Source organism: Echinops telfairi, unplaced genomic scaffold, assembly GCF_000313985.2.
Source record: "Echinops telfairi isolate 266 unplaced genomic scaffold, ASM31398v2 ScPeMD7_443;HRSCAF=831, whole genome shotgun sequence".
NCBI classification, from domain to species: domain Eukaryota; kingdom Metazoa; phylum Chordata; class Mammalia; order Afrosoricida; family Tenrecidae; genus Echinops; species Echinops telfairi.
The window spans coordinates 36,288,934-36,302,552 of NW_022104341.1; the positions used below are offsets into that span (position 1 = coordinate 36,288,934).

The following is a 13,619-nucleotide window of genomic DNA, read 5'->3' on the forward strand; positions in this document are numbered from 1 at the left end:
CCTCGTGGATTGTCTGTTCATGTCCTTTGCTCCCCACTACCCCTCACTTCGTTTTTTTCTTATTGAGGTGTTTAAGAATTCTTCAGATTTTAGTAATTTGTCCTTTGTTTATTGCGTTATTGCTAAAAATTCTTCCCCGATCTACAGGCTCTCATTTTTCTCTTTTGATGAATTCTTTTGGCGTGTCTAAGAGCTTAATTTTTAATGTATCCCGTTCATCAATTTTGTCTTCCACTGTGTGTGATTCCTTTTTGATATTTGGTAGTTTCTGTATGCCCTCCAATAAGGTCCTTAAGTTTGTCCTAATTTTCTCATTGTTGATCCTGATAACCCTGGAGTTTACCTTTAGGTCTCTAATTTATCTTGAGCTTGCTTTGGTGCATGGGGAGAAGTATGGATCCTGTCTCATTCTTCTGCAGATGGAGATCCAATTTTCCAGCACCGTTTGTTGAAGAGGGTGTCCCATTCCCATTCAAGGTTTTCTGGTACTGTGCTGAAAATTAGTTGCCTGTAGGTTGATGCTTTTATTTCTGGGGTCTCTTCTTGTTCCTTCATTCTATGTATCTATCATTGCACCATACCAGCTGTTTAGACTAACAGAGCTGTGTTGCTGGTTTGAGGTCAGGTAGTGTGAAGCTTCTTACTTTGTTCTTCTTTCGCTCATCCTGGGCTTCTTCCCGCTCCAGGTGATGTTGGTAATTAGTTTTTCCATTTCTTTAAAGAATGAAGTTAGGATTTGTATTGTATTTATAGATTGCTTTAGAAAGTATTGACGGTTTCACAATATTAAGCTTTCCTATCCATGAATATGGGATTTTTCTTCCACTTGTGTAGGTCTCTTGTAATAATATTCTGTAATATTTTTTGTACTGGTATTTTGGTTTTTTGCTCAGATTTATTCCTATGTATTTCATCTTTTGTGTGGCTACTGTAAATGGTATTGTGTTCTTGATTTTTTTTATTTTTTGAGCCTTGGAAGCCCAAAGTCCATTTGCAAGGTCCACACATGGAGTCAACCTTCAGGGAATCCTCTCTGAAGAGGGATATGAATAGACTTGCTATCAGACAGGATGCTATAAAGCTGACTATGGGAGATGTAGTTAGGTTAAAATGTAATACCTTATCATTTGATTTCCCTTTTGGCCCATTTTAAAGTTTCAGTTTTTAATATTTTCTGCTTTGTCCAGTTATTATTCCTGTGTCTGTTTTGTTTATTTGCTTCTTGTTTGTGTTTTGTATGATCTTCTTTATGTGAAATCCAGGATAGGTAAATCTACAGAGACAGTAACTGGATTAATAATTATCTGGGGGCATGGCAGGGGAGGATGGGGGAAACGGAGAACTAACAACCATGAGTTTGACAAGAAAATGTTCTGAAATTGATTGTGGTGATGATTGCACAACTCTTCTTAATACAATGAAGCAATTAACTTGCATATGTGTCAAGTATATGCCAATAGAACTATTTTTAAAATATGCTAAGAGATAAAAATGTGATTTGTGAGAAGGAATTTGCCAAATTGAAGTATGGTATAATTTGTGATACAGAAGTAATACGTTCCAAGGACTCAAGATAAACCTGTAAAAAGAAAAGTCATGCTATCTTTTTAGCATAAAATATAGAAAACATTTATAATGATATGTATGCAAAAAAGTTGATTTCCAATGGGACATAGAAGCAAAAGGCCATCGTCATACCTTTGGTGTGTCCGTGCTTTCGGCTGTAATTCACAGACATGGAGACTCCATTAGGGACGCCATCGTTGTATATTAGATAGGCTGTGTTGTTACTCTGCAGGAACACACAAGGCTTATAATGGCATGAATTTGCTACCCGAAAATGCTCACAACATCTCTACTAGATATGCAGCCCACAATACAGAGCTTTAATGAATACACATCCATTCCTCTAATGGGCAACTTGCCTATCAATATGAATTCTGTGACATGCAAAACAAGGAAAAGGAGGTCCATTTCCCACCATGCATGATTTCCTCTAGTGACAGAAGCCCTAAGCATTGTAGTGTGATATGTGAGGGTGAAAGCTCCATTTCGCTTGGCTGTTCTGAATCTAGGTTTCGGATTAAGCAACCACTGTATATTAAAAGAATGCTTAAATATTGATTCAGGAAATGCAGTAGATACAGCCAGCCAAGGATTATACCTGAGTTTCTTTCCATTGATATTCTAGGCATGGCACAGAACTGCCTGTCAGGGTCTGATTTCTCCTGTCTGCCTGGTGCTTTGCTGCTCGGCCAAGCTTTGTGTTTAATCAGGATTCCTCATAATCTGTTCTCCCTTCCTCCTCGGTATGGGCGCATTCATCCTCAGTCCACTCCTTAGCGTCACTTCGTCTCTCTTACCAGGTATTTCCCTGCTCCTAAAGGTGGAGAAATTGAACGTGTGATACATAATTTCCTCTGAGAAGAAAAAAATATTAGTAATTCTCCAAACTGTTGGTCCATTATTTGTGTTAAAATGTAGTTAGTATTTTGATAGGATCTCTTTGTCATGCTTTGGAAACGTGTTTATGTTTGTTCTGAGAAGCTCCATTTCATTTGTGTCATGATCTGGTGACTCTTAGTGATGCCAGTAATTTTGATATTAAGATAGCTCTGTGGCCTAATTCAAAGCAGGAAAGGACACCCATTTTCTCTGAAAAGCTCTTGCTTTTCTCCCAGAGTGGGAAACATCAATTATGGAGTTTCTCACGGTTGTTTAATTATTTGCTGTAATTTAAAAACTTAGTTCTTAAGATGTGCAACGTCGTTTATATAGCTTTCTTGCCTACTGTGTTTAGCAATGTCCAGGAAAGTTAAACTCTTTTCATTTTTGTCCATATTTCCCATTATTGACACCCATATCATTCTCCTCTAGTAATGAATTATTCTGTGGGCCTATCCTGAATGTGGGCATTGTGTGCCTTTGTGGGCAATACAGAGACTTTGAGAATGGAAGATGAGGACTCTTCTTCTTAGAATACATGAAGGTTATTGCTCTAATACAGGGGTATAATACCTGGCTAAGGGTAAATGCGTTATGCTCCTGGTGGGAAGAGAGGTGATTCAATAAGAGGACAGACCATGAGCTTAAGAATAAGGTAGGTCTAGGCCTTTGCCTTTGTACAATTTTATTCATTTAACGTATATGTTGAGTATTGTTTTGGCTACTGGATGATGCACATAAGGGATATAGTTTTTGCCCTCAGTCTAGTGGAGAATATCGGCAGGCGAGTTAAGGCAACTACCATATCATTTAGTATTATGATACAGGTTTATGAAGGGTTCTTATTTGCAAAAGTGTTTTTCTTATTTGAGAAAGAAAGAAAACAGTTCCACATGTAACCTGTATGTTGGCTTAGAACACTGACATTTGAGATGTAAAGCCAGTTGATCTGACCTCAAGCCCTGCTCTGGATCATAAGTTCAGTTTCAGGTAAGGGGAATGTTCTTAGTCACTGTGACCCAGAGCTCTAACTTCTGGAGAACAGTCACTTTCACCAGTATGCCACTCGCTGCCATTGGACTCAGTGTTTAGTTCCATGTCCATTAGACGTGAGCATCCATTGTTCACTGTAATTTTCTTCCTCAAATCAATAACTCAAGGTTTTCTATGTGAGCATGTTCTCCTAAAGATTTGAAATTATTGAATGCTTTGATATCACCACATTGCCCTGATCTCCCTCCAAGTTTCCCAGATTTTAAAATTCCCAGTTCCTTTATGTGATAGTTAAGGTTTATTGTGCCAGCCTGGCTGATGAATACATGCGGGATTAATTGAAGGACAGAGCTAAATGGCTTGGCAAGCCTCACCTGTCTGGTCGCTTGCTTTCTGATGGTCTGATCAGAGTGCAGGTGCCTTAGCCAGTTCCCCACTTCAGTTGGCAAGGCTCACTTCCTGCAAGACATCCACGAGGAGAAGCCACATGGACCTACCCTGATGCAGCCCTGGGTGCTGGAGCAGCTGTGTGGAGACCCCTGCCAGCGCTGAGATGCTTACACACTCACTGATTTGGCTTTCCTCCTGCAGTCAGCATCATTATGTGTGTTTTGTGAGATGGAGGAGGACTTTATAGATCGGTATTGTACATATGGACTAATGTTGGACTTATGGACAGCACGGGATTGGGATGCTTTCTTAATGTACAATTACCCTTTATATCAAACTCTCTCTTATAAAATGTGAGTGTCTATGAATTTTGTTTCTCTAGTCTCCCAAGACTAACACACTTTCCCACCTGTTTGTTTGCTTTACTGAGCAATTTAGCTCTCTCTTCCACCTAGTCTTGAGGCTACATCTGCACCTTCAGAAATCGTTATTATTGTCTGTTAGACTAAGAACCATCTACTTCAACACAGAGTAAGTGGCAGAGACTACTATTCAATGCTATTCTTTCCCTTCTCCCCCACAGCCTCTGTGATGTGGAAGGAAACGATGTAGGCATTTGTTTTCTCTCTGCTGTTTTACGTTCGCCAACCCCAACCTCAACCTTGGAAGGCAGAAGCATCTGCAGGCAATTTTGATTTTAAATAACAAACTGTTTATTCAAAGCAGGGTTGTTGAGATTAAATAAAATAATTTTTAAAGCACTTGGCACATCCAAAGAGTCTATAAATACTTTATAAGTTGAACTTGGCTCTGAAAACTGATAGCAGTGAATAAAATGATTATGAGCTCACGTGGTGACAACCCCTTGCACATTTTGAGTAAATATTCAGATACACATGTGCAGTTGTGCGGCAGGCTAAATTAGTGAGTGCATTACAGCACAAACCCAGCACATCGTAAGAGCTCCATCATCTCATTTGCTTATTTCTCTGTAAAGCGTCATTAGGAAATGTGTCCGTGAGTGTAATGGGATGTCAACTACTGCTTGGTTTTACTTGTCATCTCTGGTTGGAAAGCAGGATCTTGCTACTGAAGAGCAGATGGTGCCAGGGATATTGGGGACTGACTCTATGGAGCTAGAATGCCTATTAACAAGCCTTTCACCCATGGCTCAATTATCTTTTCATTGGTGGGTTCATTAACTTACAAAATTAAGACAACGAGTTTAATTTTCATTCAGGTAATTTCGAAGGATGAGGCTTTCCACTCCTCTGAAGAGTGGCAGTCTCAGAAACAACCCCCAGGGGCAGTTCTACCCTGGCCTTTAGGGTCACTAGGAATTGAAATCGACTTGATGGCAGTGAGTTCGGTACTTTAATTCTAAGGCCTTGAACTAGACCCTTAGCTATCAACTTAGCCTTTTTAATCAGTACCTAATCAAAAGGAAACCAAACAGGGCCCTTGGCTGGGGTCCAAACAAATTCATCATTACTGTGGTATAAAGAACCCATAGCTCATCTCACATCGCTCCAGTTCCAGTGTGACGATGGGAGGGGATGCTTCTTTCTATTTCTACTGGATGGATAAACTTGTGTAATTTTTATGGATATAAAAAGATGGACTTAATTAGATTGATTAAACAGATGGAATAAAACTAAATGGGCAAAAAAAAAAACACAAACCCCAAACAAGAGTGCCTTGGCAGGGCTTTTGGCAACCAGAAGAATTAAATATACAATCAATTCACACCCTGTCCAATGATAGCATGAGTCATGGTGCCTAACGTACCAACAAAGTTGGTATTTCTGTGGAGTAGGAAAAGAACCCTCTTGGTCTAGTGGGCTAAGTGTTGAGCCGCTAATTGCCAGGTCAGCAATTCAAGCCCACGGCCCCTCTGGGAGAGAACGATGAAGCTGACTGCCCCAGTAAAGACTTGGTGTCTCAGAAACTCTATGATGAAATTCTTTTCTGTCCGATCAGGTCCATCTGAGTTGGAATCAACTCAATGCCAGTGGGTGGAGAGAGCAGAATGGCATCTTTCTCAAGGTTTAGGCCAGATTGGCTCAGAGAGTTGTCCAGGGCTACTTCTGAGCTAGTTTCATTTAAGTTGCTACTATTAGCCAAACCAAACCTGTTTGAGTCCATTCTAACTGACAGTGACCCAATAAGACAGAGTAGAACTACACAAATGAGTTTCCAAGACTGCAAAGTGTCAGGAAAGAAACGGCCTCATCTTTCTCTCTCCGAAAGGGTGCTGAGTGGCAACGGCTAACTTTCAATTCGAAGCGAAAGGTTGAACCCAGTGCAATCCCGGGAATGGCGTTGTTGTCAAGTTGCTTCCCGCTCATGGCAACCCATGCACAACAGCACAATACAGCAAAGCACGGTGTGCTTGGGGATTTAAAAACACTCTCACTGGGATTAGTCAAGGAACCCAAACCAAACTCATTGCCATCGAGTTGGTGCTGACTTATCGCCACCTTAAAGGGCAGGTAGAACGCCCAGTCTGAGTTTCTGGGACGTAGCTCTAGGGAGTAGAAGGCCCCGCCTGTCTGTCTCCCAAGGAGCGACTGGTGGTTTTCAACTGCCGACCATGCTGATCGCACCTCTGACTCAATACAGGTTCATAAATGAATAGAAAAAAACAAAATTATTTTAGAAGCTTTATATTTGGAATATATTTAGATATTTCGAAGCTTATGTACTTTATGAGAGTGCTTCAAAAAGTTTATGGAAAAATTCTGTTATCTTTTCACTTCATTTCCCATGAAAGTGTAAAGCGCATCATGTCTGATTCAAAGGAACGAGGAGCTCGGCCGTACCTTGGACGCATACGCTTTATAGAGTTGCTGTAGCGTCTTCCCCAGAACACTCCTGGTGACGTTCATTAGTTGCTCGCTCCTCCTCCAGCTTCTGGTTGTGGAGTCTAGGTACAGGTACTCTAAACCAGTCTCTCCATTTTCCCTGTCTCGCCTTTTAGGTAACTTATAAAAGACAAACCTGACAAGAGAAAGAATTATGAATTCCTGACATTTATGAGTGCTTGTCTGATGGCAGTCCCTCTAAGAACGTCGTAAATAGATACTTTTCATTATTTTTCGTGGAGGCGGCCAAGTTTAAGGAAAGGGATTGTCTTTTGCTCTCAGTCTTTTTCTACGCATCTCCTTGCTTCTTCCCAGAAAAAGAAACATGAACCTTATTGGACAACTATGTTTATTGGTCTGGTGGGTGTATGGAGTTGCTTTTAGCGCAAGTCATGTTCCTTGGGAAGGGCTCTCTGTTTCTTCTGCAGTCTATATGGAGAGAGGTCTGGGCGACCCTGGGGATCACTGCATGTGGTTTTCTCTCCTGTGCTCCTGTTTGGCATGCTCATATATTTGCAACTGGCTGATGGGGTGTGAGATGTGGGTTTGAGCTTCAGGGAAGAGGGAGACCTCCTTGAGCCTCTGACCCAGGCCAGACTCTTTGGCTTCGGTTGGACTCTGCATTAAGAAGTCAAGGCCAACATCAGCTTATAACTGGGCGCTTTCCTTCCCCTTTGTTTCCTGTTTATGGATTCCTTTGGGTATCTCACAAGAGGGGAGGTGGTTAGGCCCAGCTTATGGAACCTCAGCTGTCTAGCCCCGGGTTTTTCAACAGTATTCCTATGAACATTTTAGGTCAGATCACTTTTTTGTGGCATCGGGTGTCCGGTGATTGCAGGGCACCTGGCCTCTAATGACTAGATGCCAGTATTACCTTCATAGTGCTTATGCACTGGGCTGCGAACTACAAGCAGTTCAAAGCCACCAGCCATTCCATGGGAGAAAGACGAGGCTCTCTACTCTCATAAAGTTATAGTCTCCTCACTCACACGGACAGTTCTATTCTGTCCTACTGCGCCGCTATGGGCCAGAATCGACAGGAAGGGAGTGAGTTTGTTGTTGCTTTTGTTTTGTATTGCTATATAGGACTCTTTGGGTGTTGACAATGGTTATTACACGAGGCTGCTCACTGCATATTTTCAGTTCAAGTCTGCCCAGAGGTACCTGGGCAGAAAGGCCTGGTGATCTCCTTCTGAAAAATCGGGGGTTAAAAACTGTTTGGAGTACAGGTCCACTCTGATAAACGTATGGACACCATGAGTTGGAATCAATTCAACAATTGATTTACAGCAATAAATACACAAATGCACAGATTTATATGACAGCATCTTACACTGCCTATAGAACATCAACACGTTTGAGTCATCTCTTCAGTCTTAGGCATCTGTTGAACTGTTTCCTGCTCAGACCATTAATTTCTTAATTAAAAGGAAGGGCCCTCGCGTGTTCCAGAAAATAAATACATCATTTCTTTGGCGCGGACTTGCTGTTACTTTGCTCTTTAACGTTCACAGTACGTTGTAGCAGCTTGAGACTCACCCTTGCTTTTTGCTCAGCTCAGTGCTCTCCCCCTTGGACACCATCAAGTCATATAGCCATTCAGTTGTAGCAAACCACGTTTTATGCCCCGCTCACAATTTGGTGGCCATGTCTGAAGCATTTTCAGCCCATCAGTGTGCTATGGGTGGTACTTTGAAAATATTCATCTTAGTGACAGTCTCTGAGTCAATGCTGAACCTTCCTGAATCTATTTCTAGCTCAAATCGCTGTACTGAGGTCCAGATGGACCTAGACACAAAGATGTCCTAGAGACTCCCGTCACCATATTTTGAAACCTATTTTATAACGTTTTGCACTGAAATGGTGCAGTGTTCGAGAACCGGTCCATGCAGTCACAGATCCCTGAAACCTGAAAGTCTCTCTTAACTCCCCTCCAACCCCTCACCTCTTCTCAGAATGCTGCTTCCTCTACATGTCTACCTCTAATTTCTCAGCTCAGGTCCTTACCTGTAATGCTGTGACTCTTCTCATTTCTAATGTTACACAGTTCAGCTGGCTTCATGGACTTTGCCTTAGTCGCCTTCTAGCCAACTGCCATTGCGCTGCCAGCGAACTTTCCAAAATGCACGTCTGCCCTGCTGATGTCCTTCCGTGGTCTCCTTCGGAGGACCAGTCTGAGCTCTCAAACCCTCACGACCTGGCGCTCACCTCACTCGCTAGCCTCTTCACCTACCATTTCCTAAAGCTCCATCTGCACAGGAATGCCAGCTCTCCAAGTCTTGCCTTTATGTCTTCTCATCGACCTGCCCTCTCACCCCCTTCTCTTTCCAGCTAACTCAAAGTTATTCTCTAAATCTTCAACTCAGAATGCCCTCTCTGCTCCTGCATGCCCCATCTATGCTTTACCACGTCACTATGAACTCTGTGAGCGCAGGAGCTATGTTTTCTTCATGTTTGTATTTTTAAAATCCAGCACAGGCTTTCAGTGATCAGCTCGGGGACTGTTTGCTGGAAGAGTGAGTGTGGGTGTCTGTGCTCTCCACCATGAAGTGGTGTGAACTTGATGCTGACCACAATGACAAAGCAACATCCGAATTAAAGAGTGGAAAGGGATGGCAGTTGTAAAGGAATCCAGGACTATCATGCAACCCTGCACTTCGTCTCTTGAACATGGGGCAAGAGGTCAGCGACCTGCCCTCCTTCCCAGCTCCTGCCTGAGCAGCTGCCTTACACACAGAAGTTGTTAACCAACCCATGCTGCCCATGACCCGCCCCTCTTTCTCTTGCTCACTGTCCTCGTGAAGAGGACTCCAAGCGCAGGAAAAGATCACCCGCCTCTCTTCTTTCCCAGGCTCTTCACGAGCTCTGGTGGCTCAGTGGTTTAGTGCTCAGCAGTTCACCAGCATGTGAGTCGTTCAAACCCACCAATCACGCAAGGGAGAAAGGTGTGACGTCAGCCCTGTAAATATTTACAGCCTTGGAAACCCTGCAGGACAGTTGTATTCCATCCCGTAGGGTCACTTTGAGTGAGAAGCAACTTGTTGGCACAGTTTTGCTGTTTGTTTGTTGCTTTGTTTTCAAAGGCTGGTGGAAGGTTATTGTGAGCAAAACCACTACACAAGGACAACAAGTGACCGGGATCAGTTGTCAGTTCTACCTCCTCCTGGCTACCACCTCGTCTAAGACAGTGACTTGGGCCCCGAGGGGCTGCTCTGCTCTTTTTCCCAGGAAAACTCCTTCACTCTAACGCCTAACCCGGTCTGGGTCCCTGGTCTATTGCACACTTCAACTCCTCTCCTTCCTAAAGAGGGAAAGGGAGGTGGACATCCTTCTTAAGAACCTCACAGTGAACCAGGCTGCCACCAATATGCTGCTTTCCGATCACACACACCAATGCTTCCATTTCATTTACCTACCAATCCACAGCGTCCCCTTCTTCATTTCTGCACGATATTGTTGTTGTTTCCACGAAGAGTCCAAGAAACAGCAAAGTTAGGGGTGTTCTTGGAAGTCTCGCTGCCATTTCCCTCTGCTGACTCTATTCCAGGCCACAGGGCGAGCCTTTCCCCAGGGAGCACAGCGTCCTGTCTCTCAGGCTTTGCTGGCGCTGACATTTCATTCCCTTTGCCTCTGCTGTTTGGGCATTTTCAAAATGGGAGGAAACTCATGCAATTGTGTGATTCTGTCACAACCTGCCAACGTGACTTAGAGCGCATTTGTGCTGAGTTGCTGACTGGCTTGCAGAGTCATCGGGAATTCCTGGGTGGGGAAAGGAAAGAGAGAGTTAATTCTTTGGAGTGAACATTTGCAGTATAGCATTCAGTGGACAGAGGATCTCCACATTGATGAACAGATGTTAAATTAAATAGATGTCATACTTTTGTCTTTCTTCTTTGTGATCTGTTTACTCAATAGAAATAACAAAAATGTATGCCTTAGTAATAAGTAGAATCTACAGGAGCCCTGGGTTGGGCTGCTAACTGCAAGGCTAGCAGTTTGAAACCACCATCCACTCTGCAGGAGAAAGGTGGGGCTTTCTACTCCTATCAAGAGTGACAGTCTCGGAAACTCACAGGGGCAGCTCTACCCTGTCCTGTAGGCTTGCTTTGAGTCGGCATTGACTCAATGGCAGTGAGTTTGGTTCGAAGTTGGTTTCATCACGAGGAATATTCATTGCCTTAAGGAAATGATTGTTGCAGAATGCTTAACAGGGCTCCTCCAAAGTTGGAAAAAGTATTACCAAATATGTTGACATACGCTCTCCACCTCTCCAAATATGTTGACATACGCTCTCCACCTCTCCAAATATGTTGACATACGCTCTCCACCTGTCCAAATATGTTGACATACGCTCTCCACCTCCCTGGTTATAGCCATGCGACGTCATGCCTTACTCAAGAGAGTTAGTGCCTCACTGGTTTTATTGCAATCCGGTAAACATATTGACCACCCCCTCTAGGTCAAATAAAAAATGTTACAAATACCTGTCTTTCCCACATTGTCCTTTCTCATTCCCAACACGGCATTTGAGGTCGAAGGCTAGAGGAAAATGGCCGATTATCATACCAACTATAAAAAGGTGAGTCCAACATCGTTTTGGAGAAGGGAAGTAGAGAACTGTATGAAAATAATTTTCGTAAGAGCATGATGCTGTTTGAATGAATTTCTACAAAGGCTCTCATAATAAATCACAGGTTCCCTGAGGCTGGGAGACGGCTGTGGCTCTGCTCTGTCCCTCCGGGGACCAGAGCACACCGGACGCTTGCACCAGGAATCACTTCGAAGGCCCAGCGGGAGTGGTTCAGGAGTCTGAGTGTTCTTGGGAAAGGGAGGGCTTGTGGTGCTATTTCTCTGAAGACTGAATTTTGTAAGGGGTGCTCTGCACAACGGATCTCTTTAACCCACGGTACCGACAAAAAAGGGCAGAATGCTGAGCCTCATTTCAGCCCTGCCAAATCCAAATCCTTCTGACTAGACTCAGGAATCTGTATCTTTACTGCGCTTACAGGTGACTCTACGCATTCTGATTTTGAAACTCACTGCCCCGAGCCCAAGGCTAGGACGTATCTGGTAGACTCGCGGCCTTTTGCAAGGCGTGAACGGCAATGACTAAACCGACTTTTTAATTCTGTAACCATCCCTCTCTGGGGATTGTCTTGTTTCATGTATTTTGACTGCATTCAAGAGAAGACCCTCAACAACGCAAGCCTCTGGGCATTTGTTGCCCTTTATGGCAGGAAGTTTGCTTTTCTGAATTAAGGTGACATGAAACTAGCTTTATTGTTTTATTTTGGGTAGTCCAGTGACAGTGGCCCAACACACCTGGTTTAGGATTCATGGATGCATGTGAAAACTGTGAACAACTTTGTTTCACTCATGTGAGTTTAAGGAAGTTTGGTGATTGGATTTAATCTCATTCCTGTTTTCCTCTTCGAACTACCTGCCCAGCACTATACCTGGAAATTAGTAAATGGCCCACAAATGTTAGCTAAAATTAGTCTTACTTTGACCTGAGCCCTTCCCCGTGGTTAGGCTGGGGAGGCATCTGTATTAGACTGTGTTATGGATTGAATTGTGTCCCCCCAAAATATGTGCTGGAATCCTAAATCCTATACCCCTGGAGGCAATCCCATTTGGAAATAGAGTTTTCTTGGTTATGTAAATGAAGTCATATCGGTGTATGAGAAGCGTTAAACTTAATGACTTTTAAGCTATCAAAAGAGCAATTAGCCACTGAGAGAAGGCAACAAGCACAAATGGGGAAACTATACGTGCCACCTGGAAGTTGCCTAGGACCTGCGGATTGCCAGGGCTTGAAAGCAGCGACATGGGTTCTTCCCTGCTGGTGAGCAGACAGAGGGTCTCCCCCTCAAGTCAGGGCCCTGATTGTGGACTCCCAGCCTCCTGAATTGTGAGAGAATAAATTTCTGTCCTTCAAAATGACCCGCTGTTTGTTATTTCTGTTTCAGCAACACTAAGAAACTAAGATAGCTGGTATTTGCTAAATCCAATTTTATTTCAAGGTCTAGGAAAATTCTGGTAGGCTACTTTCCCTCAGATGTCTCCCTCCATAAACATGCTTCTGTCTCACTCCTGCTGACCTGAGCCTGCTGGTTTTCAGCCAGCAAGCTTCTTTATCAAACCACGAGGTGGCTAACATGCTATCAGACAGAATTTCCAGGGAGGTTGAGAATTTCCAGTGTAGGTTCTGTTGTGGACTGAGTTTTACTAGAAACAGCAAAGTAATTTTGTGAAAAGAAACAGTGAGCTTGATAGATGAAGATGAATGTTTTTTTCACAATATCATCCACTTTTGAAACCTAAGTAGTATAGAGTAGTGAAATTACCACATCTTCATCACAACACAATTACCTCTAAACATAATAGAACATGTCCTAATTGTGATTTGGTCGACTAGAATGATACGGGAGGGTCCTTCACTTGGTAATGGTTTTCTGATTTTAGGATTGAAGGCTTGTATTTATTCAACCAATAATTCTGGAAAATCCCAAGCTTTGTTTCTTTAGTGTCCCTTCTACATTCTCTCATCTCTTTTTCCATTAAGACTCATAGTGATCCTATAGGACAGAGTAGAACTGTCCTTGTGGGTTTCCAAGACTGTAAATCTTTATGGATGTAGAAAACCTCATCTTTCTTCTGTGGAGTGGCTGGTGCCTTTGAACCTGACGTCGAGTTTAGCAGGCCAATGTGTAACGTACTACACCACTGGTTTTTTTAGTACTTTTAATTGGGGTTTCATATGGTTTTTTTAGTACTTTTAATTGGGGTTTCATATAGTCTGTATCTGCATGTCTGTATTAACCTTAGATTCTTTATTTCATACTATCTTTAGCTCCCTAATTCCCTTTTATTGATATTAGTCTATTAGATTCTTTATTTCATACTATCTTTAGCTCCCTAATTCCC

The 13,619-nt window shown here is 42.9% G+C and overlaps 2 protein-coding genes across 2 annotated transcripts in view; one reads left to right on the top strand and one right to left on the bottom strand.

Annotated features, from left to right (window-relative positions):
- The window catches only part of DNASE2B (deoxyribonuclease 2 beta), a 20,699-nt gene extending 10,444 nt beyond the window's left edge, over positions 1 to 10,255 (bottom strand). The window contains exons 1-3 of the mRNA XM_045292165.1: positions 10,109 to 10,255; positions 6,651 to 6,828; positions 1,699 to 1,792 (exon numbers count right to left, since the gene is read on the bottom strand). Coding sequence (XP_045148100.1) covers positions 1,699 to 1,792; positions 6,651 to 6,828; positions 10,109 to 10,215 — 379 coding nt within the window. The 5' untranslated portion in view covers positions 10,216 to 10,255. The remainder of the gene's footprint in view (positions 1 to 1,698; positions 1,793 to 6,650; positions 6,829 to 10,108) is intronic.
- A 917-nt stretch (positions 10,256 to 11,172) lies between these two features.
- LOC101645372 (uricase) overlaps positions 11,173 to 13,619 on the top strand; it is a 44,059-nt gene continuing 41,612 nt past the window's right edge. The window contains exon 1 of the mRNA XM_004699600.2: positions 11,173 to 11,271. Within this exon, the coding sequence (XP_004699657.1) occupies positions 11,242 to 11,271 (30 nt within the window). The 5' untranslated portion in view covers positions 11,173 to 11,241. The remainder of the gene's footprint in view (positions 11,272 to 13,619) is intronic.